General features: G+C 37.7%; 1 protein-coding gene across 1 annotated transcript in view; it reads right to left on the minus strand.

Annotated features, from left to right (window-relative positions):
• KPNA1 (karyopherin subunit alpha 1) overlaps nt 1-25,957 on the minus strand; it is a gene marked incomplete at both ends in the record, with an annotated part of 40,383 nt that overhangs the window by 9,761 nt on the left and 4,665 nt on the right. Inside the window, 8 exons of the mRNA XM_080696861.1 lie at nt 1,035-1,113; nt 3,095-3,258; nt 4,005-4,104; nt 4,453-4,541; nt 5,465-5,596; nt 16,611-16,705; nt 21,357-21,456; nt 24,115-24,222. Of these exons, the coding sequence (XP_080552987.1) occupies nt 1,035-1,113; nt 3,095-3,258; nt 4,005-4,104; nt 4,453-4,541; nt 5,465-5,596; nt 16,611-16,705; nt 21,357-21,456; nt 24,115-24,222 (867 nt within the window). The remainder of the gene's footprint in view (nt 1-1,034; nt 1,114-3,094; nt 3,259-4,004; nt 4,105-4,452; nt 4,542-5,464; nt 5,597-16,610; nt 16,706-21,356; nt 21,457-24,114; nt 24,223-25,957) is intronic.

Genomic DNA, 25,957 nt, shown 5'->3' on the forward strand with positions numbered 1-25,957 from the left:
CCCAGCTTGTCAAATAGCAATTTTAACAATGCCCAAGTGGTCTGGAAATAAACATGCTATAAATGAAATTGAATATGTGAACAGTAGTCCAGAAATAAACTTTACAGAGTGGATCTTGGAATGCAGACAGTCTTTCTTTCTTTCTTTTCTTTTCTTTCTTTCTTTTTTTTTTTTTTTGGTGGTACTGAGGTTCCTGGAAACGTTTCTACCTCCAGGCTACACTCCCAGACCTATATTTTTATTTGGAAACAGGGTCTCTTAAGCCAGCAAGGCTGGCTTTGAACTTGTGTGATCCTCCTGTCTCTGCCTCCCAAGCGCGGGTATTACAAGTGTGTGCCACCACGCCCAGCCAGACAGTATTTCTTAAGCAAAGAAAGGAAAGGACACTGAACATAAACGCTGGAAATGTAAAAGTGCAAACAAACCACTACAAAGTACTATAAGCACCAAAGAAGAGACTGGTAATAAGGCTACTGAGGAAGGAGTCCATACCCCCAAAACCAATTGGCTAGAAAGAAAAATGAGACTAACATCAAGGTAGAAACTTAAGAGTCTAGTTCTTTACTTAAAGACATTAAAGAGGCTCACTGTTTCTACAAAAAAATAGATGATGTAAACAAGGTTATTTTAGGAAAGATTAAGTTTTTGTTAGGGGAAATAAACTGAGAAAAGTAATTGCTTGGGAGAATAGACAAATCAGGTAAAGCAAAAAATCTTCGTGTGTGAGACCAAAATAAGGTAAAATTATTTGTGGACCTAGCAATGATAAGAATCAGAAAGATTTGCTGATTTGCTATACAAAGTGAGAGGACACTGAATGTGACTGCAAAACTTCAAGTATGAATGAACAGAAGAGTTGTATTATTTAAATAGCAAAAAATCAAGACACAGACCTTGCTCTTTGAGGAGAGAAAGACACAGACACTGGTGAAACAAAGCATCAGTTCTCACCAATAATAGGAAGTTAATTACTATACTGGAAACATGCTCATAGAATTCAATATGCTATTAAAAAAAAAGTTACTACTTCATACCTGTGTTTGAATATCATCCCCTGTGACAATGTTTCCCACAGCCCGCAAAGCAGGAGAAACTACTTTATAATCATTATGCCTGCAACCATAAAAAGAAATGTTATAGACAACAATTCTATCTATATTCTCTTTAGGGCTGAAATCCAACAGAAATAATATGTGATAAGATTTTAGAGCAGAAAGGTACCTATTAAGGGAACTGTACCAGGATGAAAGAATGTTTGGTGTCCTTTAAAATAACTGTCTTTCCCTCTTATTATTTAAAAAAACAAAACAAAACCTTTAAGTCTTTTCTAGTAATCTTTTCCAGGTGTTTTATCACCTGAATTACAAGTTTTCCTCTGGTCTTCTATGGTTGCTGAGATAATGGAGATCAAGTACAACACTTGTCTTAGTGGTCAAAAACCCCTCCAGCCTGGCATGGTGGTCCATGCCTGTAATCCCAATGCATGGGAGGCTGAGATGAAAGAATGACAGGTTCAAGATCATCCTCAGCAACTTAGCGAGACCCTGCTTCAAAATAAAAATGTCTAGGGGATAGCTCAAAGGCAGAATGACTCTGGGCTCAATCCCTAGTATAAAACAAAACACCCACTCCATAGAGCCCTTATAATGTATTTGAAGACAGATAAAATGTCCTGATTTCAGGGTAAAGAAATCAATACTCATCCATCTTTTCTTAAAGGTTCTCCCCTTTAATGAGAATGATCACTATTCTTAACTGTTCCAGTTCCTTTATATTTAGTCTAAGTACATTATATTTACCTAATCCACTCAATATGTCATGTATGGAACTATGTCTCTTTTTATCTACTCTGTACTACAATTAAACTTTATATTGCTTCATTGCAACTGTACTATTTCTTCATTGTCTTATTTTATTTTTTCTTCTATAGCATTATCTAAATTTTTTTTTTCAGTGCTAGAGATGGAATCCAGGGGCATACTACCTCTGAGCTCCACCCCCAGCGCAATTTTTTATTCTTTATTTTGAAACAGAGTCTCACTGAGTTGCAAAGGCCCTAAGTAGCTGAGGGTGTCCGGGAACTGCCATCCTCCTGTCTCAGCCTCCTGAATGCTGGGATTAAAAAAGTGCACCACCAAGCCGGGCGTGGTGGCACACACTTAAATCCCCATGCTTGGGAGGCGGAGACAGGAGGATCGTGCAGGTTCAAAGCCAGCCTCACTGGCTTAAGAGACCCTGTTTCCAAATAAAATATAAAGTATATCTGGGAGTGGAGTCAGGAGCCTGGAGGTAGAAGGATTCCATCCCCAGTATCACCAAAAAAAAAAAAAAAAAAAAAAAAAAAGCATCACCATGCCTTGCATTATCTAAATTTTGATTAATATAGTCCAACATTACTTATGTCATATGTAAATCTTCCATTCCATCATCAAAAGCATTACAAACAGTAAAATAAGATTCAGTGTCTGATTCCAGTCTATATTAAACTCTAAATAGGGAAGACAGATAAGGAATGACTATTTTTACTGGCAGTATACCTTTTTACGTCCAGTGGTTTGTCGTAGGTCAGTCAGTGTGGGCTAGAATTATTTAAGACTTTCCTACATGTTTCTCCTAAAGGACTAATAGCAGCAGAAGAATAATTTCTTCAAAAGACTCAGAACAACATGAAAAAATTTAACATTAATATAAATTTAAAAAGCCAGACGTAATGGCACACATCTGTAATCCCTGTACTTGAGAAACTGAGAAAGGAGTATCACAGGTTCAAGACCAGCTTCAACAGCCTAACAAGACCCCATTTCAAACAAAAATTTTAAAAGGGACTGGGGTTGACTGTAGCACAACGGTACAATTTACTCTGTGTTCTAATTAGAGTAAAACACAAAAAATTGTTTACATAGTATATATGTATACGTATAAATATAAATATATAATATATACACACACACACACACACATATATATATAGTAGCCCAAAGCACAGTTAATCAATAAAATGTACAATCAACTAGTATTTAAGTATTAGCAATTAGGATACTAATATAAGGGGAAGAAAGCAGATATACTTTCTTAAAAAATACATCTTACTTACATCAGCAGCTCCACAAGTCTCCTACATACACCTGCATCAATGACTGCTTGAATTTTATCATTGGGTCCATCTGAAAGGTATGAGAGGGCCCAGCAGGCATCAGCTAGCACATCAGTATCACTGACAAAGAGCAACCAGGAAAGCACATTCAGACAAGGAGAAACCTATAAAAGAAAGATGATATGGTTATACGAGATTCAACAGAACAGAAACTAAAAGTGAGGTAAGATTCTCAAAAAGGCTGCCAGGCATACCCTTGGTCACTTCTAGAGAGAGACTAGCCAGGGGCCAGGTGGCATTTTACATCTTTGGGAATGCTGTCAATGATGTTGCAATTGATATAGATGGAATTTGAAGAAAAAACATTTCAGGAAGCACCATTTTATATATACCAATCTTTGGAGTGATATCTTTGTCAAAACACACTCTTTGTGGACAAAGAGATAACAGAACTTTCACAAATGCCACAGCTGGGAAACTCTGTATTTTAGATACTTGGTTACAAACAGAAAATGCTAAAGTTTTAAGATGAATTTGGAGTTTTTATAGGCAGTGAAAACTGATCCTAAATTAAAACAAAAGCTCCCATAAAAAGCTCTATTTCTTTGAAAACTAATGAAACTCTAAGATGCTAAATTTATCAAAAAGAATCTTTTTTCTTTCTTTATAGTACTAGGTATTCAACCCAAGGACATTCTACCTGCAAGCTACACCTCTGGTCCTATTTTACTTTGAAACAGGGTTTAAGTTTCCGAGAGTCTCACTAAATTGCTAAGGCCAGCCTCAAGGCTGCAATCCTCCTGGTCTGAGCCTCACAAGTAGTGGATTACAGGTTTGCACCATGCCTGGCTTTGTTACTTTCTTTTAACTGAATTTTTTTCTGCCAATTTCCATTAAGTGTTGCTTTTACCTTTGCAAATTCTGGAGGTGGACTTTTTCCTCTACAGAGATTAGACAAAGCCCATACTGCATTCCGGGTCATGGTCAGGCGGTTTTGCTTTGAAAATAACCTACAAGCATGATAATACAACAGTAAATTATACAACAAACATTAGTACTTTGATGACATAAGAAAAATAGCAAACTATTGCTACTGATAAATAAATATATTCTTCAATAGTTTTTCTCCCAAATAACAAAACTTCAGTAATTCTAATGCAACTAACTCAGAATTTTGGCATGGAGTAAGAGAGGGTGCTTGAAATGATCTGAATAAATTAATAAGAAAATATATGGAAATCCAAACTGGCTCCCAAAGAGAGAAAGCTTTCTAGGTAACTTCCTACAAAACTTTCCTTTTTTGTTACTCAAAAAAGAAAAACAGAAAAAAAAAAAAAAAAAATAAAACCCCGACTTACTGCAAAAGAGGGGGGAGGATATTGCAGTCTAAAACATAGTCCCTGCACATGGTACTATCTCCAGCAATGTTCCCAAGAGCCCAGACTGCCTGTAAAAGAATTACTTATTAATGACAGTGGTACAGTTTAGTTCCTGCATAATTCTTTCAAAGATGTCAGAGTAGAGATTTACATGGCTTACTCAGCTGAGTAACAATCATGTGAACAAAGAATTAAAGAGCAATCAAATAAAATGAAGGTAACCTTATTAAACTTTTTAATGTGATGAGAATAATTATTTCAATTGCAATGATGGCTTTGTGGGTAAAAATACATATCATAGGGTACACTTTAAATATATGAAGCTTATTCGTAAGTCAATTTATACCTCAATAAAACTAAAAGAAAATCATACTCATTAGCAGTGATTCATCTTTACAAATGTGATACACTGGCAGTAATAAAAAAAAAATATGTTTTCTATGTCTTTTTCTACAAAATGTGTCAAGGGCCTAATAGTCCAGAACTAACAGCAGAGATTCCTACAAGAAAAAGGTCTTTTATCATTAACTGTTTGCATGGTCTAAGAAAGTACATCTATAAGGCTTAAAGAATTTCAGAGTTGAAAGGGAAAAATTGTTTTATGTATCTAGAAGGAACTGTACCTATAGTAATCACAAAATCTATTTTGTTTTAGGTTTCTAGAACATTCCCTGTGGTTTATCATGGCCAAGTAATGTATGTATGTATGTATGTATGTATGTATGTATGTATGTATATTTGGTTCTAGGGGTGGAACCCAGGGGCCTTCTAACCTCCAGACCTATTTTTATATTTTATTTGAAAACAGGGTCTCACTAAGTTGCTGAGGAGCCTCACTAAGCTGCTGAGGCTGGCTTTGGACCTGAGATCCTCCTGTCTCAACCTCCCAAGTACTGCGATTACAAGCATGTGCTACCATACCCGTCAGTCATGAATATAAAATAGAAAAATTTACTCTTTCATCTCTTCCCTTTAACCATTGCATTTTTACCTGTTCCTGGACATCTTCAAACTCTGAGCTGAGCAACTCTATGAAGATGGGCACTGCTCCTGCTTGAATCACAATTCGGGTCTGAAGAGAATTCCCTGAAGCAATATTTGTCAGTACCCATGCCGATTCAAACTATAAAAATAAAAATAATTTTCATTATCTCATTAGAATTTAAAAACTTGCTTATATGACAATAAAGTTTATGATGATAAAGTTTTCTGAACATGATGATGAGTCTGAGATTATATACATATCACCTATCATTTGAATACCATATTAATTTTAAAAGAATTCCCAGAAGTAATATTTCAGCCTAGAGGAATATTCAGAATGTTTAAAATTTCATTAACATGAGACAAAAAAATGAGGGAATATTTCATATGCTGATATGGAATGACCTCTCAAGATTTAAATAAAATAATAACAATGCAAAATGGTACACATTAGGATGGTATCATACTATATTGCCTAAAAAGGTTAAAGAAATATATATGCATTAGTAATATTTATTGTACAGATTATCTCTGGAAGGAGTAACAAGAGACCATATATACTTACTGCCTCTACAGAAGGGTATAGATGACTAAGGAATAGGATAGAAAAACAATTTTCCTAAGAAAGCTTTTTGTTCTTTTTGGCCTTGTACTATGTTTATTTATTTAGTTTGTGGTACTAGGGATTGAACCCAGGGAATTGTTACCTCCAAGTTATACCCAGCCTTATTTTTTTTTATTCTTTATTTTTGAAACAGGGGCTCACTAAGTTGTGGAGTGCCCTCATTAAGTAGCTGAGGCTGGCCATGAATCTGCAATTCTCTTGTCTCAGCCGCCAAAGTACTGAGATTACAAGTGTGTACCACCACACATAGTACAGTGCCCAGATGTACTATGATTTTTATCTAATTAAAAAAAAATTCCTATGGAATAAGCAAAGTGAAATGGGACAATGTTAGTATAAAATGTGTAAAATATAGTTATAGTAAAAAAGACAAATATATTTTCAAGAGGTCAAAAGGAGTTAAAAGACATATAATTAATGTCTATCATTACTACAACAATTTGAGAGCATAAGAGTTTCTAATAAATGAGGAAGCACCAAACAAGGTAAAAAGATAAGGGTTTTTTTTTTTTTTTTTAAGAAGCATTCTACTAGAGAGAATTAAAGTAAAAGTAAACTGAGTGAAGAGTGGATCAATATAGTGTTAGTGTTGGTGAACAGACGATATGAAGAAAATTATTGCCAAACAAATAAAATATAGCCTACCACTAATTCTATATATCTCTAACAGTAAACTGATGTTTTAGCTTAATATTGAGAAGTCCAAGAGTCAAAGCTTACATTTCTATTTGGTTAAGAGTTCATAATTAAATTTTTGTGTGTGTGGGGGGGTCTGGGGATGGGACCCAAGGGCATTCGACCTCCGAGCTACAACCCCTGCCCTATTTTATATTCTTTATTTTGAAACCAGGTCTCACTGAGTTGCAGAGAGCCTCACTAAGTATCTGAGGCTGTCCGCAAACCACAATCCTCCAGTCCAACCTCCTGAATGCTGGGATTACAAGCGTGCGCCACCACATCCGGCTTATAATTAAATTTTAGATTGACTTCGTTCCTCATTCTGTCTTCTATTATCTTCTAGGGAAAAATTCTGTAGTATGCCTTTTGAATGAGAGATCATTAAAATGTCACTGGAATATGCATGTATGACTTTTTCTACGTTTTTGGATAAATTAAAAGGCAACTGTCTTAAGAAAACTAAATCATTAATCACTGGGGATAGACAAAGACGAAGACATTTTCAGACAATCTGCTCAGCACAGTCCAAAGCCATGTGAATGATAGCAAATTCATAGCAAAAGATACTTAAAGGAGGGGATGCTCAAAGAAATCTATAGAAGTGACAAATATGGGTATGATAAAGTGATTTGGTAGTCTCAGACAAGGTGCATCACAGTTAAAAGATATTATATGCTATATCTGAAATGCTATAACAAAAGTTAAAAAAACGTACAGATTAAGCCCTTATTATTTGGGCAGGGTTGGACACAATCTTCACACATTCAGTTCTTTGTTAAATAACTAATGAAAGCAATGCTCAAACTGTAATCTCTCTGAATTTAAAATTTTACACTTGTATAGTACTTTTATATTTTCAAAGCATTATTTACATACTACTTTCAGGTAATACTTATGACAACCCAAAGCAGTAAGATATCTGGCTTCTCTATTTACAAATGAACTAACAGGGGGGAAAAAAAATCCAACAATGTGATTAATGATTTGGGTAATTTTACAAAACAAGTTAGAGAAGAACTAAATCACAATCTCCTAAATCTAGTATGCTATAAAGCCTAGCTGTAGTGTCCTCTCTACATATTTATAACATATTTATAACAGCAGTATAAAAATAATTCAATTGCTTTTCGTTTTGGTTATCTAGGATAAAATATTTCAAACGGTGATATAACCCGATTGTTTATGTTAAAAAATAGAGTTCACCTAAAATATAGTTTCTTTTGCTTACTAGAGAAATTACCTAAGTCAAGAGTAAAATGATGAGAATATAAAAACTAGACTGTTCTATCAGAAGGCATGCTCAAAGTTCAGTAAATAGTCATCATATTCATATAATCAGGGACTTCCGGGAAGATGGCGACCGAGAAAAGCGGGGCTTAAGAGTCCCGCTAACAACCAATCTCCATTACCACAAAAAGAGCGCCTTTCATAGCCAGAAAACACCATCACCAGAAAAACAAAAAAACCACCAGGCTCCAGAGAGAAAGCGGACTGAGAACAGAGCTCAGGGCCACAGAGGAGACACACGCGCCCGAGGACGCGGCAGCAGCGCCATACTGCCGGCGGCAGCAGTGAACTCAGCGGACGGCTACAGCAAGCGGAGGTGAGCCGATGCGGAACAGCCAGGCGGGATCTTTCGGCGCAGACAGCATTTAAAGCTCCCAGTGGCTGAGCTCAGCACACGCTGCAGGGATTCAGAGTGGAAATCAAAACCAGAGAAGAAAAAATACGCCAGCCTCATGGCCGAGGGCGTGGCAGAGGCGCCATATTGCCACCGGCGGCAGCAGCAGCAGTGAATTCACCGAGTCCAGTACAGCTACATCTACGTACTCAAGAACAGTGAGTCAAATTGCGGGCCACAGAGGAGAAATCCCAGTATTGTGCCTCCTGGGACTTGACCCAGTGAGGGAGTGGTGGTGGCAGAGATATCACACCATAGGAGAGCGTGCAACCTGGCACCCCCCATAGTTTAAAGCAGCCTCTATCGACTCCCTGGGTCGGAGACTCTGTGATACAACCCAGTAAAGGAGTAGTAGGGTCTGAGATAATACAGACTCGAGATCCAGAGCACCTTAAGTGAAGCCATAGTGACCCAAGGGAAGAACCCAGAGAAGGCACAAACCTCCGAAATCATGGGAAGGAGGAATAATACTGGAGCAATTAATGCCCACAACCCCACAACATCAGAACCTGATAAAACAGAAAATCAGAGATTTCTAGAAGATCAAATCAGGAAAATAACTGTAGAAATAATAGAGGTGCTTCGAAAAGAACTCAGAGAGAGCCAAAAAGAGATAAAGGATGCAATTAATGAAGTAAAGGCCTCAATTCAAAGCACAAACAACCGATTAGACCACATGGAGAACAGAATCTCGCTCTTAGAAGATGAGCAATCCAAAAATGAATGCATAGTTTCTAATCTAGAAAAAGATATCCAACAGCAGGAATCTGACATTGAAGAAATATGGGCCCATCTTAAGAGAGCTAACCTAAGAATAATTGGAATAGAGGAGGGAAAAGAAAGTGATACCAAAGGGATCAACAATCTCTTCAAGGAAGTAATAGCAGAAAATTTTCCAAATATAGAGCAAGAGGTTGATACACAGATCCAGGAAACTTATAGAACTCCCTTTAGACAGGATCCGAGAAGAGGATCCCCACGCCATATAATTGTCAAAATGACCAATGAGGAAGCCAAGCAGAGAATCTTAAAGGCAACAAAAACAAAGGGCCAAGTGACATTCAGAGGCAAACCAATTAGAATCACTCCAGACTTCCCAAACCAAGTCATGAGAGCCAGAAGGGCTTGGAGTAACATATTCCAAACTCTGAAAGAAAACAACTTCCAGCCAAAAATTTCCTATCCAGCAAAACTTTCTATCAAATTAGATGGAGAAATAAGAAGCTTCCATGACAAACAGAAACTGAAGGAATTTATGTCTTCAAAACCAGCGCTAGAGAAAATACTCAAAGAGATTAACTACAAAGAAGAAATAGGTAACACTCACCAGAACCAGAGAAACAAGAGTTTCCATCCAACAGACAACTAAGATTGGTTATCTGTGGAGATTCATTATTTATGTTAGTCTTTTACCTATCTCTAAAGGGTATTGTTTGCCTTTATTGTTGTTAATTTTTAGGATTTCTAGTTGGAATATTAATATACCTTCAGATATAGCATTTGGAAATATTTTATCCAATTCTATTAGTAACTTTTAACTCTGTTTACATTGTCTTTGGATATACAATATTTTCTTTTATTTTTTAGGGAGTTTGTATATTCTTCTGTTGCCTGTGCCACTGAAATCATATCCAAGAAATCACTGCCAATTTCAATGTTGTGAGGTTTTATGACCCAGATTTTCTCCTAAAAGTTTATAGTCTTAAGATTTATATTTGTATGTGGGATTAGGTAAGGGTCCAATTTTATTCTTTTCCATGTAATTATTATTTTTCAACAATATTTATTTAAAAGATTATTATTTCCACCACCAAATCTTCGTGGAAACCTTGTCAAAAATAACTTGACAATATAGGGAAGAAGTTAGCTCTAGGCTTGTATTTAACTCCAATGGTCTATATATCTGCCTTTAGAACAGTACTACACTGTTTCAATTATTGTAGCTTTATATGGTTTGAAATCAGAAAATATACATCTTCTAGCTTTGTTTTTGCTTCGAGATTGTTTTGGGTATCTAGAGTCCATATTCCATATCAGGATAGATTTTTTTCTGAAAAATAAATATATGATAGTTTCACCTAAAAAAAAGAAAAAAATATTCTCTGGTAAGAAAGAAAGCAAAAAGAAATATTGAAATGTTATCTTTAAGTCATCAAAAGCTTGGTATCAGACAAATGAAACTGTTATGTGAGATTATCATTTTTAATTTTGGATAAATTGCTATAATACTAGATGTCAACCACTAAGCCAAGCATGGGAGGGAGGGATGGGGAGAGAATGGGGTGGGGATCGGGTGGGGGCTGACTGGGCGATGTGTGCATGTATGTCTACAAAAGTTTGTATCCCACTATGATGTATGAATACAGTGCACCAATAAAATAAAAAAAAATAACAAAAAAAAAAATATTCATATAATCAAGTCAAGAGAAATGAAAACAGTGCAAAAAAGCAATCTGGCAAGAATAACTAAGATCTGTATATAAATCAAAAAGAAAAAGGATTGCCTAAAGAAATAAAAGAGAAACGATTAATTAGAATAGTAAGTAATTCTAAGTTTGAATGCATTCAAACTGCGATCTAAGTTTAGCTCCAAAAGTCTCAGAAGAAATGAGAGGGAATTTCAGAAGCTACTCAAGTGAATAATATGGAAAAACAAAACAAAAATAAGAAATGATTAGGAAAATGAAAAAATAAGCAAATAATAGCCTAAATATGGGTGATATGGGTGATAAAGACTTATAAGATTTATATCTTAGCAAAAAAAAGTAAGTCAGAGTTATGCTTAAGAAGTAAATAATGAAGAAGCCTCTGAAAGCAAAGATTTAATAGTGAAGATAAAAAAGTATGTTTGCTATTATAAGGCACAGAAGTAGATGAGTAAGTATTATCAAAAGACCACTGAAGACATAACCATATTCATGCATGAATAAGGCATAACACACACATATACACACATAGTGCCAATTACATTAGTGTTTCGCCTTATAAAAACTCATTAAACTACATGTGCAGTTTTTTATACTGGGGTGTGTGTGTGTGTGTGTGTGTGTGTGTGTGTGTGTGTAAGAGAAAAAGAATGAGAATTCCCCTCATAAATGTATAATCCTTTTATTAGAAGCAACAATTACCAAATGTATTTAACATGTACATGCTTACATGTACTTTGTGTGTGTGTGTAAGGTACTGGATATTGAACCCAGGGGCATTCTACCTCCGAGCTATACCCCCAGCCCTACTTTTTATTCTTTATTTTGAAACAGGATATCACAGAGTTGCAAAGGGCCCCACTAAGTAGCTGAGGCTGTCTGCAGACCATTATCCTCCTGACTCAGCCTCCCAAATGCTGGGATTACAAGTGTAAGCCACTCATGCACAGCTCTCTATTTTATTTTTTCTGAAGCAGGGTCATGCTAAGTTGCAGAGGGCCTTATTATGTTGCTAACACTGCCCCCGAACCTGCAATCCTCCAGTTTCAGCCTCCCTAGTACTGGGATTATAGGAATGTGCCACCATATCCAGCATTACATGTACTTTTAAAGAGATTCTTCATTTGTTTGTTTGTTTATTAACTTATTTATTTTTTGTGGTACTAGGGTTCCTGGAAACCCTCCTACCTCCAGGCTACATTCTCAGACCTATTTTATATATTTTTATTTGGAAACAGGATCTGTTAAGTCAGGGAGGCTGGCTTTGAACCTGCCCGATCCTCCTGTCTCCGCTTCCCAAGCGTGAGGATTACAAGCGTGCGCCACCACACATGGCGTTAAGAGATTCTTTAAAACTGGCTATTCTTTGAACTAAACTTCCCTTTCATTAAAGTGTATATTTTATGTTATTTTTTGTGGTGAGGATGGAACCCAGGGGCTTTTCTACCTCCAGACTACACTCCCAGACCTATCTTTATACTTTATTTGGAAACAGGGTCCTACTATGTTGCTAAGACCCTCACTAAGTAGCTGAGGCTGGCTTCGAACTTGTGCCATCATCCTGGCTCAGCCTCCCAAGCGCTGGGATTACAAGTGTGCTCCATCACGCCTGGCTCAAAGTGTGTATTTTAAACTATGGTTTTGTTTTGTTTTGGTGGTACTGGGGTTCCTGGGAGCCCTTCTACCTCCGGGCTACACTCCCAGACCTATTTTTTTTTAATATTTTTTTATTTGGAAACAGGGTCTCTTAAGCCAGTACGGCTGGCTTCGAACCTGCGTGATCCTCCTATCTTCGCCTCCCACGCGTGGGGATTGCAAGCGTGCGCCACCACGCCTGGCTAAACTATGTTTCACTGAGTTTTTAGAATTGTTGTTGTTTTTAAAAAATGTTTCAGCATTGGGTATTCAATTAGAATTTAGACTGAAAGAGAACTGTGAAATGGAAAAGCTCAGAATTAATGACAAAATACATAAAAGTTATAATAAAACGAGTCAAGAAATTAACTTAAGAATCATATAGCTCAAGAAAAAAATCTAAAAGTAACTTGAAAGGAGGGGAAAAAAATCTAAGAAATGGTATTACCTGAAGTAGCACATGGTGGTCAAAAGAACCACAATTTTCACTTCTAAAAACACCTTAATATTCCAAGAATGGCACCATACAATGAAACAACCTAATCATGTAGCTATTATTGCTTACAAATTATTATTCCTCTGTTATTTTTCACTGTCCAGAACTTGCTAAGTAAGGCTAAAACTGAAATCTGCACACTGAAGATTTGATGCTTTCTCTCTCCTTTCTCAGTCTCTACCTTCTGGTGCTCAGTTCCTTAAATAAGGAAAATGAGAATCCAAAGCTGAAGTACTTCTGACCTCCTATCAAGTTTCCCACTCCAGGTTGAGGTACGCCTGGTTCCCTTTCTCCATTTGGATCAGGACTCTGTTGCTGGCCACTTTGCCGTTTCCATTCTGGTTCCTAGCAAATGCCAGGCTCACCTGGAGAGCAAGTGAAAAGAAAGGCTCCATCAGAAAAATAAACCCAGATAACAAACTGCAGAGAACAGTGCCTGAGTCATCTGAGCAACCTTCCAGGAAAGGCAGAAAGATCAATGAAGACGGGAAAAAGCATAGGAGGATGAAGGCTTACTGCAGTTTATCACATAAGCTTTAAGGGGGGACAAGAAAGGCAAGAAAGGGAAACTAAGCCAACTTAATCCAAGAGGAGTGCCCTGTCTGACCAAAAAAGAGTGCCTGTCTGGTATTTACAGGCAGGAAGCAATTATTTATTTCTAGGTATTTTTATTAGCTTAATATTTGGAAATGAGTATCTTCGCACTGCAAAGACGATGTTGGGCCTAGACTCACAAAAACAAAGTGGGCCCTTACAAGGTAGCATAAAAAACACCAGTATTGTGCCAAAGGTTCAAGTATGTCTGAGACAGATGCCACTGACTTGAAAAATATTCTTAGCTAAAGACATTGTTTGCTTCCAAAATCCTAGATTCCACCCATGTTCACCTCCAGTTTGAGGGCAAGTGAGTTCCTGAGCAGGCATGTTTAGCTCTCATTTGAGATGTCTCACTGACTTGGTGATCCAGAATAACAATGAAGAGACCATTCACCAGGATTCACAATTCTTTATATATGGAATGAAGCTAAGTTTGTCCACAGGATTTATTAATGAGGCAATCCATCAAGTTTCCTCTAAGCAAAAGTCATTTACTACTGACTCTCTTTCTGGAAGGGAAACAGCTAAAGGCCCAAACTCCAAAGGTACATTTATTTCTAATATCTCTAGTAAACAGGCAGGAGTATTATGACTCTCCTACATCTTAGTGCTCTCCAAGACAGCTTTACATCTAAACCTTCCAGAGCACATCTAATTATTTGAAAATATGGCATAGCATAAAGTCTTCTAGGTCTAAGGCTTCCCTGACTAATCTTGTTCCTCCTGCTTCAGAAGTGGTCAAGATTACCTATTACTTACAGTGGAGGAACACCATACTATCCTTCAGGTGCACAAAGGAAAGCTGGAAATGACAACCCTTAGATAATCACTGGCGCACCTATTTCTTGGTTTTAGAGTAGCTAAGATAAAAATCATGAGTTGTTCACTTCCAAAGAAGTCATTTTCCAATCTTTCGCCTATTTATTACTGTGTACAGGATGGAATCTAAAAATTTAGATGGAAGCAAATTAGATATTTTGTAAAATTTTCATCTTCAGATGTGTTAAAATGTAAATTCCAGGGTTAAAGTACTGAATTTTAAAAAATGTTGAATTTATGTATGTTAGCCAGGAGAGGGCACTGTCTTTATACTACATGCCTTATGAGTACAGGAGAATGTAGAAATAGAGAAGAGTCACTACTGATTTTTTCATTTAAACTCTGGAAAGTCATTATCTTTTTTCATTTATGCATAAGAAACTGGGTCTCTACAACCATCTATTAATACTGCTAGATTCAGGAGGGAAAACCAATATCTTAACTATATTCATTCCCAGATAAAAGATAGGATTTTTTTTTTTTTTTTTTTTGGCATGAACAAAATGATAATTTTCCCTACCTCCCTCTTCCTCAAAGCATTTCAAATGATAAACTGCAGTAAGGCTTTTCATTTGGTCCCTCTGCTTCTCTTGGCAGGCTGCTTAAGGGCTCAAGCTCTGTTCTCTGCAGTGCTGGTTGTCTGGATTTCCTTTTTTCTGGAAAAAGTCTCTCCCTTGCTCTCAAGGTGAACGTGATACCCCCACCCCCAGGTATTTGGTGATTCTGGCCTTAAATGGGGACCAGAATTACAATCCAGGAAGCAGCTAGCAAAACAGAATCTTAATTCAAATAAACGGGGATTGGTAAGTGTCAAACTGGAGATGAAAAACTGATGGGACATTGCAGAAGTACTCTACCTTTTCTGGATTTCTTGTTTTTCCTCTGGTAGAAATTCATCACCGCAATAAAGGTGTAAAAGAAGAAGACAGGGTAGGAGGAGAGAAAATATCAAGACAAAACATTAAGACTTACCAGTAACCTACAATGGTCTGGCCAGTAAAGAGTTGAGGACAGGGGTTATCATTTATAAAAAAAAAGCCCCATCCCTACAAGACATCAGCCTTAGAGTAAGGCAAAGAATCACAAGTGGAGGTGTGTGTGTGGAGAGTGATATCTTTATGATTTGTTATTGGCAATATTACTTGAAAAAATAATCCCCATTTTGTGATCTACTTGGTACACTAACCAAAGCTGATAGTTGCAAAGTGTCTTTTAAGGGTCTGGGCCCTTCAGATTACATACTACAGTGAAAGTTTAGAGATAACAGATATTTGTTAATAATGCAGGTAGTGATTTAGCTGGCTATACAATGAGGTATACCTATCAATCCCTAGTTTACTAAAAATACAACTTTACTTAGGAAAAAAAAAAAACACAAAACAGTACTTAAGGCAGTCTAGAGCTGGGCGTGGTGGCACACGCTTGTAATCCCAGCATTTGGGAGGCTGAGAAGGAAGGATTGCAGTTCAAGGACAGCCTCAGCTGATACTTAGGCTCTTTGCAACACAGTGAGACCCTGTTTCAAAATGAAGAATAAAAAATAGGGCTGGGGGGTGTAGCTTGGAGATAGAATGCCCCTGGGTTCAATCCCCAGTACCACAAAAATTAAAACAAACAAAAAAACCCACCACAAGGATAAGAGTCAGGTGATAGCTAGTTTCTTTTACTGTGAAAATTATCCAATTTCTTCTTATAATTCCTATACAGTACAGTACTGTGGTTAAAATGATGTAACAGGAAGTATACAGATTTCTGACAAAGCAATCTCTCCTTGTCAGCTCTTTTGGGGTAGAGAGAAAATCAATTAGGACCTGGTTTGGGGAGTTTCTAATCAACCCATATTATACCATCCTGAGAAAGCCAACAAGTATGATCTACAACAACTTCAAAATTTTATGTAGTCCACACAAGGGTTCCTATTTACAATGGTTCTGCTACTGAAAACATTTCCCTATTAGATAAGCTTACCTATAATCATCATAAAACATTTTAAATGATTAAAGACACAAATTTCTAAAGAGAATAACCAGGCAGGGCCTACATGTTAACAAAGCTATAAAAGCAGCTTGCAATGTAATTGTCAGGAATATCATTATAAACAAACTTAATCCTTCATACAGATTAAAATAAGTTAAAAATTCACATACAGAATAAAAGTGTTAAACGTAAGAGGTAAGAAATGAAAATGGTTCGCACCTGCAATGTACAATTCTCTTTTCGTTTGAGGAATTCCACAAACCTGGCCACTACTCCTGGTGTGCTGATAACTTCATCAATAGGAGGGTTAGGCTCTGTTTCCCCATAAAATAAAAGGAAAATAGAAAAACAATCCTTTTGAGTTCAATGCAAAGACTTTCGAGCTCAAAATTATCTCCAATAACCCTCCCTCGTTTACCAGCTTCTACATGTTGGAAAACTACCAAAATAAGAGGGGAAAAACCCCCAGCAAAGTTGAATTTTGTCACTTTATACTTAGGATAATTTGACAGGTTTCACACAAAGAAGATATATCTTAATATGAAAAGGATGAAAAGTAAAATTGAGTCTACCCATTCAATTGAGAGGTAATTAATTAAGCCACTTAATTGACACAAAGGTAGTTTGAAAGGCTTCATATAGGGAAGATATACTTCAATACAAAAATGGAAAGATGAACTGAGTTCTTTATTTTGTGGTGCTGGAGTAGTTTGTTTTTGCAGTGTTGGGGATTGACAGAGCCTGGATTTGCACATGTGAGGCAAGTGCTCTACCACCAAGTTACATCCATCCCCTAAGAATTTATAAGAATAAAAAATACTGCTGCAGCCAGGCATGTTAGCACATGCCTGTAATCCCAGTACTTGGGAGGCTGAGACAGGAAGATCAAAGGTTTGCAACCAGCCCCAGCGATTTAATAAGGCTCTCCACAACTACTGAGACCTTGTTCCAAAATAAAAAAATAATACTGGGAGACTGGCTCAGAAGTAGACTACCTCTTGCTTCATTCAATACCAAGTAACACCTACCACACACAAACACACACACACACACACACACACACACACACACACACACACACACAAATACTGCTGCCTCTACTATTTTAAAGAAACTTAGAAATCAGGGGGGAATATTCATGCACAACTACTGTTAGCATTTTGGTACATTTTCTTCTAGTTCTTTTTCTGTACATGAGATTTTACAGTATATTGCTATTTATTATACACTGTACTAAAATATATATTATAGGATACAGGACATAATTTAATACTTGTAGTGATAAGCAGGTACCAGCAAGAATTCACTACAACTGACCTGTCAAACTAATCTAATTTTCATGTGACAACACAGCATCTTTTTTTGCGGTACTAGGAATGGAACCCAGGGGCCTTCTACCACCAAGCTACACTCCCAGCCCTATTTATTATTATTTATTTTGAAACAGGGTCTCACTGAGTTGCAGAGGATCTCACTATGTAGCTAAGGCTGTCTGCGAACCGTGATCCTCCTGTCTCAGCCTCTCGAATCCTGGGATTACAAGCGTGCGCCACCATGCCCGGCCCACAATACAGTATCTTATAAATGAAGTAATTCACCGGGCATGGTGGCACATGCTTGTAATTACAGCACACCAGAGGCTGAGACAAGAGGATCACGGTTTGCAGACAGCCTCAGCTACTTAGTGAGGCCCTTTGCAACTCAGTAAGACCCTGTTTCAAAAAATAAAGAGTAAAAAATAGGGCTGAGGGTGTAGCTTGAAGGTAGAATGCCCCTGAGAGCTATCCTCAGTACTGCAAAAATAAATAAATAAGTAAATAAATAAATAAATAAATAAGTGAAGTAATTCAATAAACTTATTGGGTAGAGAAGAAATGCCTGATAGATTAATAATTTCAGCAAGAGATTTGAGTTTTTGACAGCATGCATCTGGTAATGCCAGCAAACTGCACTTAGATGACAGTACTACCAGATTCTTTGCAAAGTCAATGGCTGGCCGGCTGGCGGGCTGGCTCGCGTGCTCTCTCTCTCTCTCTTTTGCGGTACTGGGGATGGAACCCAGGGGCACTGTACCTCTCAGCTACCCCCCCCCCCAGCCCTATTTTTTAGTCTTTTATTTTTGAAATGGTCTGAGTTGTGAAGGGACCTGCTAAGTAGCTGAGGCTGTCTACAAACCACGATCCTCTGGTCTCTGCCTCCCAAATGTGGAATTACAAGCGTGTGCCACCATGCCCAGCCTAGTAACCAAAAATTGTGTGTGTGTGTGTATGTTACTAGGGATTGAACTCAGGGGCATTTTACCTCTGAGCTACATCACCAACCTTATTTTTTTTTTGCTAGGTTGATGAGTTGTATACTACTTGCTGAGGATGTTCTCTAACCTACAATCCTGTCTCAGCCTCCCAAGTATTTTTTTTTATTTTATTTTATTGGTTTTTTTTTTTTTTTTTTTTGGTGGTACTGGGGGTGGAACCCAGAGGCTTTCTACCTCCAGGCTATACTCCCAGACCTATTTTTTTTTTTTTTTTTTGGTGGTACTGGGGTTCCTGGAAGCCCTTCTACCTCCGGGCTACACTCCCAGACCTATTTTTTACATTTTCATTTTGGAAACAGGGTCTCCTAAACCAGCGCGCGCGGCTGGCTTCGAACCTGCGCGATCCTCCTGTTTCTGCCTCCCAAGCACGGGGATTACAAGTGTGCGCCACCACGCCCGGCAGACCTATTTTCTATTTTATTTGTAAACAGGGTCTCACCAAGTTGCTGAGAGCCTCACTAAGTGGCTTCGAACCTGTGCGATCCTCCTGTCTCAGCCTCCCAAGCGCGGGGATTACAAGCGTGCACCACCACGCCCGGCTTCAAGTATTTGGATTATAAGAATGAGCCCCTATGCTCAGCTATAACCAACGTTTTTTTGGGTGTGTGTAGCATTAGGGATGGAACCCAGTGGCTTCGACCTCGGAGGTATACCTCCAGACCTATTTTATATTTCATTTGGAAACATGGTCTCACTAAGTAGCCGACAGCCTCACTAAGCTGTTGAGTCTGGTTTCGAACCTACGCACCTCGTGTCTCAGCCTCTTAAATACTGGTTTTACAAGCATGCACCACCATGCCTAGCTATAACCAAAGTTTTTAAAAGGCAATTTTAAGCTAGGCCTGCAATCCCAGTACTTGGGAGCCTAAGGCAGGAGTATCACAAGTTCAAAAACAATCTCAGCAATGTAGTGAGACTCCGCAACCTAGCAAGAACTATTAAAGGGGCTGGAATTGTAGCTCTGAAGAATAATACTAGGTTCAATCTCTAGTACCACAGGGAGAAAAAAAAAAGGCAATTTAAAAAAATTCACATAATCTCCAACACAAAATCTAACTGAAGTACATGAAGAAAATTTCAGGAATTAAGTTTGCTAAAATTTTACTAAAATATTACTATACCTAATAATACCAAAATAACTAATGTTATTTTGAACTAATTACTGGAATAAAGTTTTAGAACAAAGAAGGTAATCTCTCACTCACCATTCCCTAAAGTAACAAGAACACCATCTTTAAGTATTGTATTCTAGTTATGACTTTTTCTGTTCTTGATTCTGGGGATCGTACCTAGGGGCCTTCTACCTCTGAGCTACACTCTCAGCTCTTTTTTAAGTTAGAAAACAGGGTGTCACTAAGTTGTTGAGGCTACCCTTCAACCTACAATTCTCCTTCCTCAGCCTCACAAGTATAGGGTAACAGGTCTGTACCACCACTCTCAGCTATATATATTATGTTTTTAAGAGTGATGCTGGCAAACTAGAATACATGCAGAAAAGTAAAATGTAAAAAAAGGCATAACAAGCCACATTATGTGAAAAACCCATTAGACTCAACATGCTGAAAAAAGTCAAGACTTTTTTTTGGTACTGGGGTGGAACCAAGGGGCACTGTACCTCCCAGCTACACCCCCCAGCCCTACTTTTTATTCTTTATTTTGAAATAGAGTCTGAGTAGCAAAGGGCTTCACTAAGTAGCTGAGGCTGTCCGAGAACTGTGATCCTCCTATTCCAGCCTCCCAAATACTGACATTACAAGAGTGTGCCACCACACCTGGCCAAGACAAGACTTTTTAAGAGGGGTGAAAGGCATATCTCCCTTTCAAGTATTTAGAAAACTGTCATACAAAAGACAATTTTTAAAAAGTGTTACAGGGAATATACTGATTTCTTCAACCACAAATGATTCTCTAATGATTCTAAACAACCATAACTTACTGCTGGGAGGTTTTTTTTTTTTTTTTTTTTCTTCCCCCGGGTCTGGGGATGGAACCCAGGGGCATTTCACCTCCGAGCTACACCCATGCCCTATTTTTTAATTCTTTATTTTGAAACAGGGTCTCATTGAGTTGCAAAGAGCCTCACTAAGGAGCTGAGGCTGTCTGCGAACTGTGATCCTCCTGTCTCAGCCTCCTGAATGCTGAGATTACAAGTATGTGCCACCATGCCTGGCTTGGGAGGTATTTGTTCGCAACATATTCAGATTATTTTATTTGCCCAGGGTGACAAAAAATATCAGACTCCATTCTATACTAATTATACTAAAAATGGTTTTATAATCGACCCACCAGTAAATCTAAACTTTTAGTAGTAAACTGCTAACACTAAAATTAACAACTACTGCTCTTTCAGGAAATATTTTTAGTTTTTCTATAAATAAAGTAGAGCTTCTCAATTTGAATAAAAATAATATGAGGACAACTATTCACTATAAGGTCACTTACAGGATTGCTCAAAAGTGAAATAATGCTACCTTCTCATCTTGATAAAATCACCTAAATAAGAAAATAAGGCATTTCTCACAATTACATGTCTATATGTTTCTCTTTATTTTTTATTAATACAACACATTCCAAAACAAATGATCTGTGGTATGAAAACAGATTATGTGAAAGGATTACTTTAAAGAGATGAAAAGATACTGACAACTCACCTTTTGAAAGCAGTTTTCTGAATTTCTGAGTTGCAGAAAGCTGTTGCTCTGGATTATTGGAAAATATCATTTCAATCATGTCAGAAGTAATGACACCACCCTGGGACCACAAACAAAAGGCAAATATAGTCAAATGTTACCTTAATTCAGAGGAAAAGAAAGAATATACATTATGACCAAGTTATCAAGTTAACCATAATTCTCCATAAGGTACACAAAGGTAGAACAATCTTCATATGCAAAATGGATAAGATAACCAGTAATATAATGAAGCCAAAGTCTTTGTCCCTGAGTAAAAAGCTCACAGTAGTGAAAAAGGAATCTCAAGGCGGGCGTGGTGGTGCACGTTTGTAATCCCCGCGCTTGGGAGGCTGAGACAGGAGGATCGCATGGGTTAGAACCCAGCCTCAGCTACTTAGTGAGACCCTGTTTCCAAATAAAGTATAAAAAAGGTCTGGGAGTATAGCCCGGAGGTAGAAAGCCTCTAGGTTCCACCCCCAGTACCACCACCACCAAAAAAAAAAAAAAAATATATATATATATATATATATACACACACACACACTAGAGATTTATGAAGTTTAATAAAGAAAAAATTATTAAACATTGTGCATAATGCCACCAGTTGACAGAATAAGAAATACTTACCTTCTTTCACATACAAAAGCTCTTAAAATGAATTTTTTAAAAAAGAATAATGGTAGTTGCCACTGGATGACTGACAGAGAAAACATTTTTTCTTTTGTAAAAAAACCTGAACAGAAGCTGGGCGTGGTGGCGCAAGCTTGTAATCCCTGTGCTTGGGAGGCGGAGACAGGATGATCGCACAGGTTTGAAGCCAGCTGTGCTAGCTTAAGAGACCCTGTTTCCAAATAAAAAAGTATAAAAAATAGATCTGGAAGTGTAGCCCAGAGGGAACCACAGTACCACCAAAAAAAAAAAAAAAAAAAAAACCTGAACATTTAGCATAGTGGTACATGCATATAATCCCAATATTTGGAAGTATGAGATAGAAGGCTCACAGGTTTGAGACCAGCCCAGGAACTTGGCAAGACTTTCAGCAAATTATCTAGACCCTGTGCATAAATTATCTTTTTTAAAAAAAACTGGGGATTGAACCCAGGAGCACTCTACCTCTGAACGACACCACTAGCCCTTTTTATTTTTTTATTTTGAAATAGAGTCTTGCTAAGTTCCTGAGGCAGGCCTTGAACCTGCAATCCTCCTGTGACTCCCAAGTACAGAGACTATAGGCATGCACCACCACACCTGGCTATATGATTTATTTTTATTTTATTTTTATTTTTTTGTGGTACTGGGGGTGGAACCCAGGGACTTTTCTACCACTGGGCTATATTCCCAGACCTATTTTACACTTTATTTGGAAACAGGGTCTCACTAAGTTGCTGAGAGCCTCACTAAGTAGCTGAGGCTGGCTTCGAACCTGCGCGATCCTCCTGTCTCAGCTTCCCAAGCACTGGGATTACAAGCATGTGCCACCACGCCTGGCTCTATGATTTATTTTTAAACACACAACTAATTCCAATACAAAGGAAATCGAGACTAGTCTCATCCACATAAATAAAGCCTAATTTTTTATATCTTTAATAAAACCTAAATAAAGTTACAAATTGGTTCACAACAAAGTATTCTAATAATTCTAATACAAAACACATTTTAAAGCCACACATGTCACTTTTATAAGTGCAAGTTCTAAGAAATAATTTTATAATCCCATTTTTTTGTTTGTTTGTCTTTGTGGGTTTGGGGATGGAACCTAGAGGAATTTGGCCTCAGAGCTACACCACCTGCCCTATATTTTATTCTTTATTTTGAAACAGGGTCTCACTAAGTTGGAAAGGGCCTCACTAAGTAGCTGAGGCTGTCTGTGAACCGCGATCCTCCTGTCTCGGCCTCCCGAATGCTGGGATAATCCCATAATGTTTTTTGAGGAGCAATTTTATCTTATAAAATATTTTAAAAATGAAAAAATAAGATAATAATTATATAAATTTATGGGGTACAACAGGATGTTTTGACACGTATTCTTTATAAGTTTTATAGATGAATTAATCATAAGTTAGATAATTTACTTAACTGTACATTATATAAAATATAATAAACATTTAATAAACCATGAAGATCACATATACAGCTTTTTTTTTTTTTTGGTGGTATGGGGCATTGAACCCAGGGGCATTCTACCTCTGAGTTCCACCTCCAGTTCTATTTTTTGTTCTTTATTTTGAAACAGAGTCTCACTAAGTTGCAGAGGCCCTTATAAGTTGCTGAGGCTAGCCACGAACCTGTGATCCTATCTCAGCCTCTCAGGTACTGGTATTTATTACATGTATGCCACCACCATGCTTGGCTCATATAGCTTCTTTAAAAGAATGTAATATCTGCCGGGCATGGTGACTCATACTTGTAATTCCAGTACTTGGGAGTCTGAGACGGGAGGATTTCAGGTTCACTGCCAGCCTCAGCTACTTAGTGAGGCTTTCTGCAACTTAGTGAGACCCTTTTTCAAAATAAAGACTAAAAAAAGAAAGAGAGAGTTAGTTGTGTAGCTTGGAGGTAAAATGCCACTGGGTTCTATCACCAGTTTCACAAATAAATAAAAATAAATAAAGAAATAATAGAAAATGTAATGCCATGTACTTTTTGTAGCCAACTTAATCTTTATTAAGCTCAAAAAGACACCTATCTCATTATCTTTACAAAAACACTAAAAGCGTTCATTTATTATTACACTTACTGGTGCCATCTCCATGTTATTAATCTGGGCCTCATGAAAGCCACCATCTGACATAACTTCTTCTTCTGTTTCTTCTTCTGCTGTGGCAACATTTCTTCGCTTGAATAGCTGAAAAATAAAAAAGAGTGTTACCAATGCCATTCTAACATAACGGAGTTCAACATCCAAATACAAGGGATTCCATTTAAAATGCACTAGGAAGCTGGCTATGGTGATGCTAACTTATAATCCCCAGTACTTAAGACTGAAATTGAAGGACTATTGATTTGAGGCCAGCCTTAGCAAGACTGTGCTTCAAAATAAAATAAGGCCGGCAATGTAGCTCAAAGGTAAAATACCCCTTGGTTCAAACTTCAGTATCTCTCCCACCCCAGCCAAAAAGCACTAGAGATGGAGCTCTTTGAAAGTCATTTTAAATAGTCTAAAGTTTTGTGCTACTTTCAACCTTTCCTGATAAGGAACAATATCTGATTTTTTCCAGTCTTATAAACTAATATAATTACCACAACATGCATAAAATTAAAACAGGCTTAGCTGGGCATGGTGGCGCATGCTTGTAATCCCAGCCATTTGGGAGGCTGAGACAAGGATCCTGCAGATTTGAAGACAGCCTAAGCAACTTTGTGAGACCCTGTTTCCAAATAAAATATAAGTCTGGGAGTATACCCCGGAGGTAGAAAAGCCCCTGGGTTCTATCCTCAGTAACACACACACACACACACACACACACCCCTGAAACTGCATGACATTAAAAAAGGACTTGGTCTGGTTTGGCTATTTCTCTCATCCCTTTATGTGAAGCAGGCCAACAGGATAGTCTTAACACAGCACAGAAAATGAAGACAAACAACAACAGAATAATACTTCCACTTAATCCTCCAGAAATAAATGACAACAAATGTACCTGAACCTAACTTTATTTATTTATTTATTTTGCACTACTGGGAAGGGAACCCAGAGGCATTCTGCCTCCAAGCTACACCCTCAGCCCTATTTTTATTCTTTATTTTGAAATAGGGTCTCACTGAGTTGCAAAGGGCCTCACTAAGTAGCTGAGGCTGTCTGCGAACCGTGATCCTCCTGTCTCAGTCTCTCAAATGTTGGGATTATAAGCATGCGCCACAACACCCGGCTAATTTGCTTAGGCAAAGAACAATAGTTCTCTCCCAAGTCAGCCCAAAAAAGCACCTTTCATAATATCCTTAAGAGCACTGAGTAGCACACCTATTTATCAAACCACAAAGGATGGAGTAATATCAAACTTTCTCCAAACCTAAATAACCAAAATGTGGACAAAATAATGTTTTAGCCAGTGGACAAAAGGTAGCAGAGGCCACAGATTTCTAAAAGAAAAACACAAGATCAGCCCCATGATTGCCTAAGATTACTGCCTGCAATTTCCAGGCTATAGTACAGAGAAAGTAAAACCAGGGCTTAAAGGTGCTTTGAATTGAACAGTTTTTAACTGAGGAAGCCAAGACCCACAAAATTCACAAGGCAGAGTACTGAAGAGGAGATATCAACATAAAGAGAATTCAAAGATCTACAAAAGGTTCCCTTTAAGTCTTAATACTGATCAGTGCAAAATTATAATTTTCCAGATGACAGAAGCATAGGGAATGCTTCGTAACTCATTCTATGGAGACAGCATACCCTAATAACAAAAACACTTTTCAAAGGCTTGTTGAAAACAGTTGCTTTTACCCAGCACACAATGTCCAGCTACCAAGAAAAAACTTACAAGAGAAAAAGAAAGATAAGCCGGGCGCGGGGGCACACTTGTAATCCCCCGGGAGGTGAAGACAGGAGGATCACACAGGTTCAAAGCCACCCTCACTGGCTT

Source organism: Muscardinus avellanarius, assembly GCF_963383645.1.
Source record: "Muscardinus avellanarius genome assembly, chromosome: 5".
NCBI classification, from domain to species: Eukaryota; Metazoa; Chordata; class Mammalia; order Rodentia; family Gliridae; genus Muscardinus; species Muscardinus avellanarius.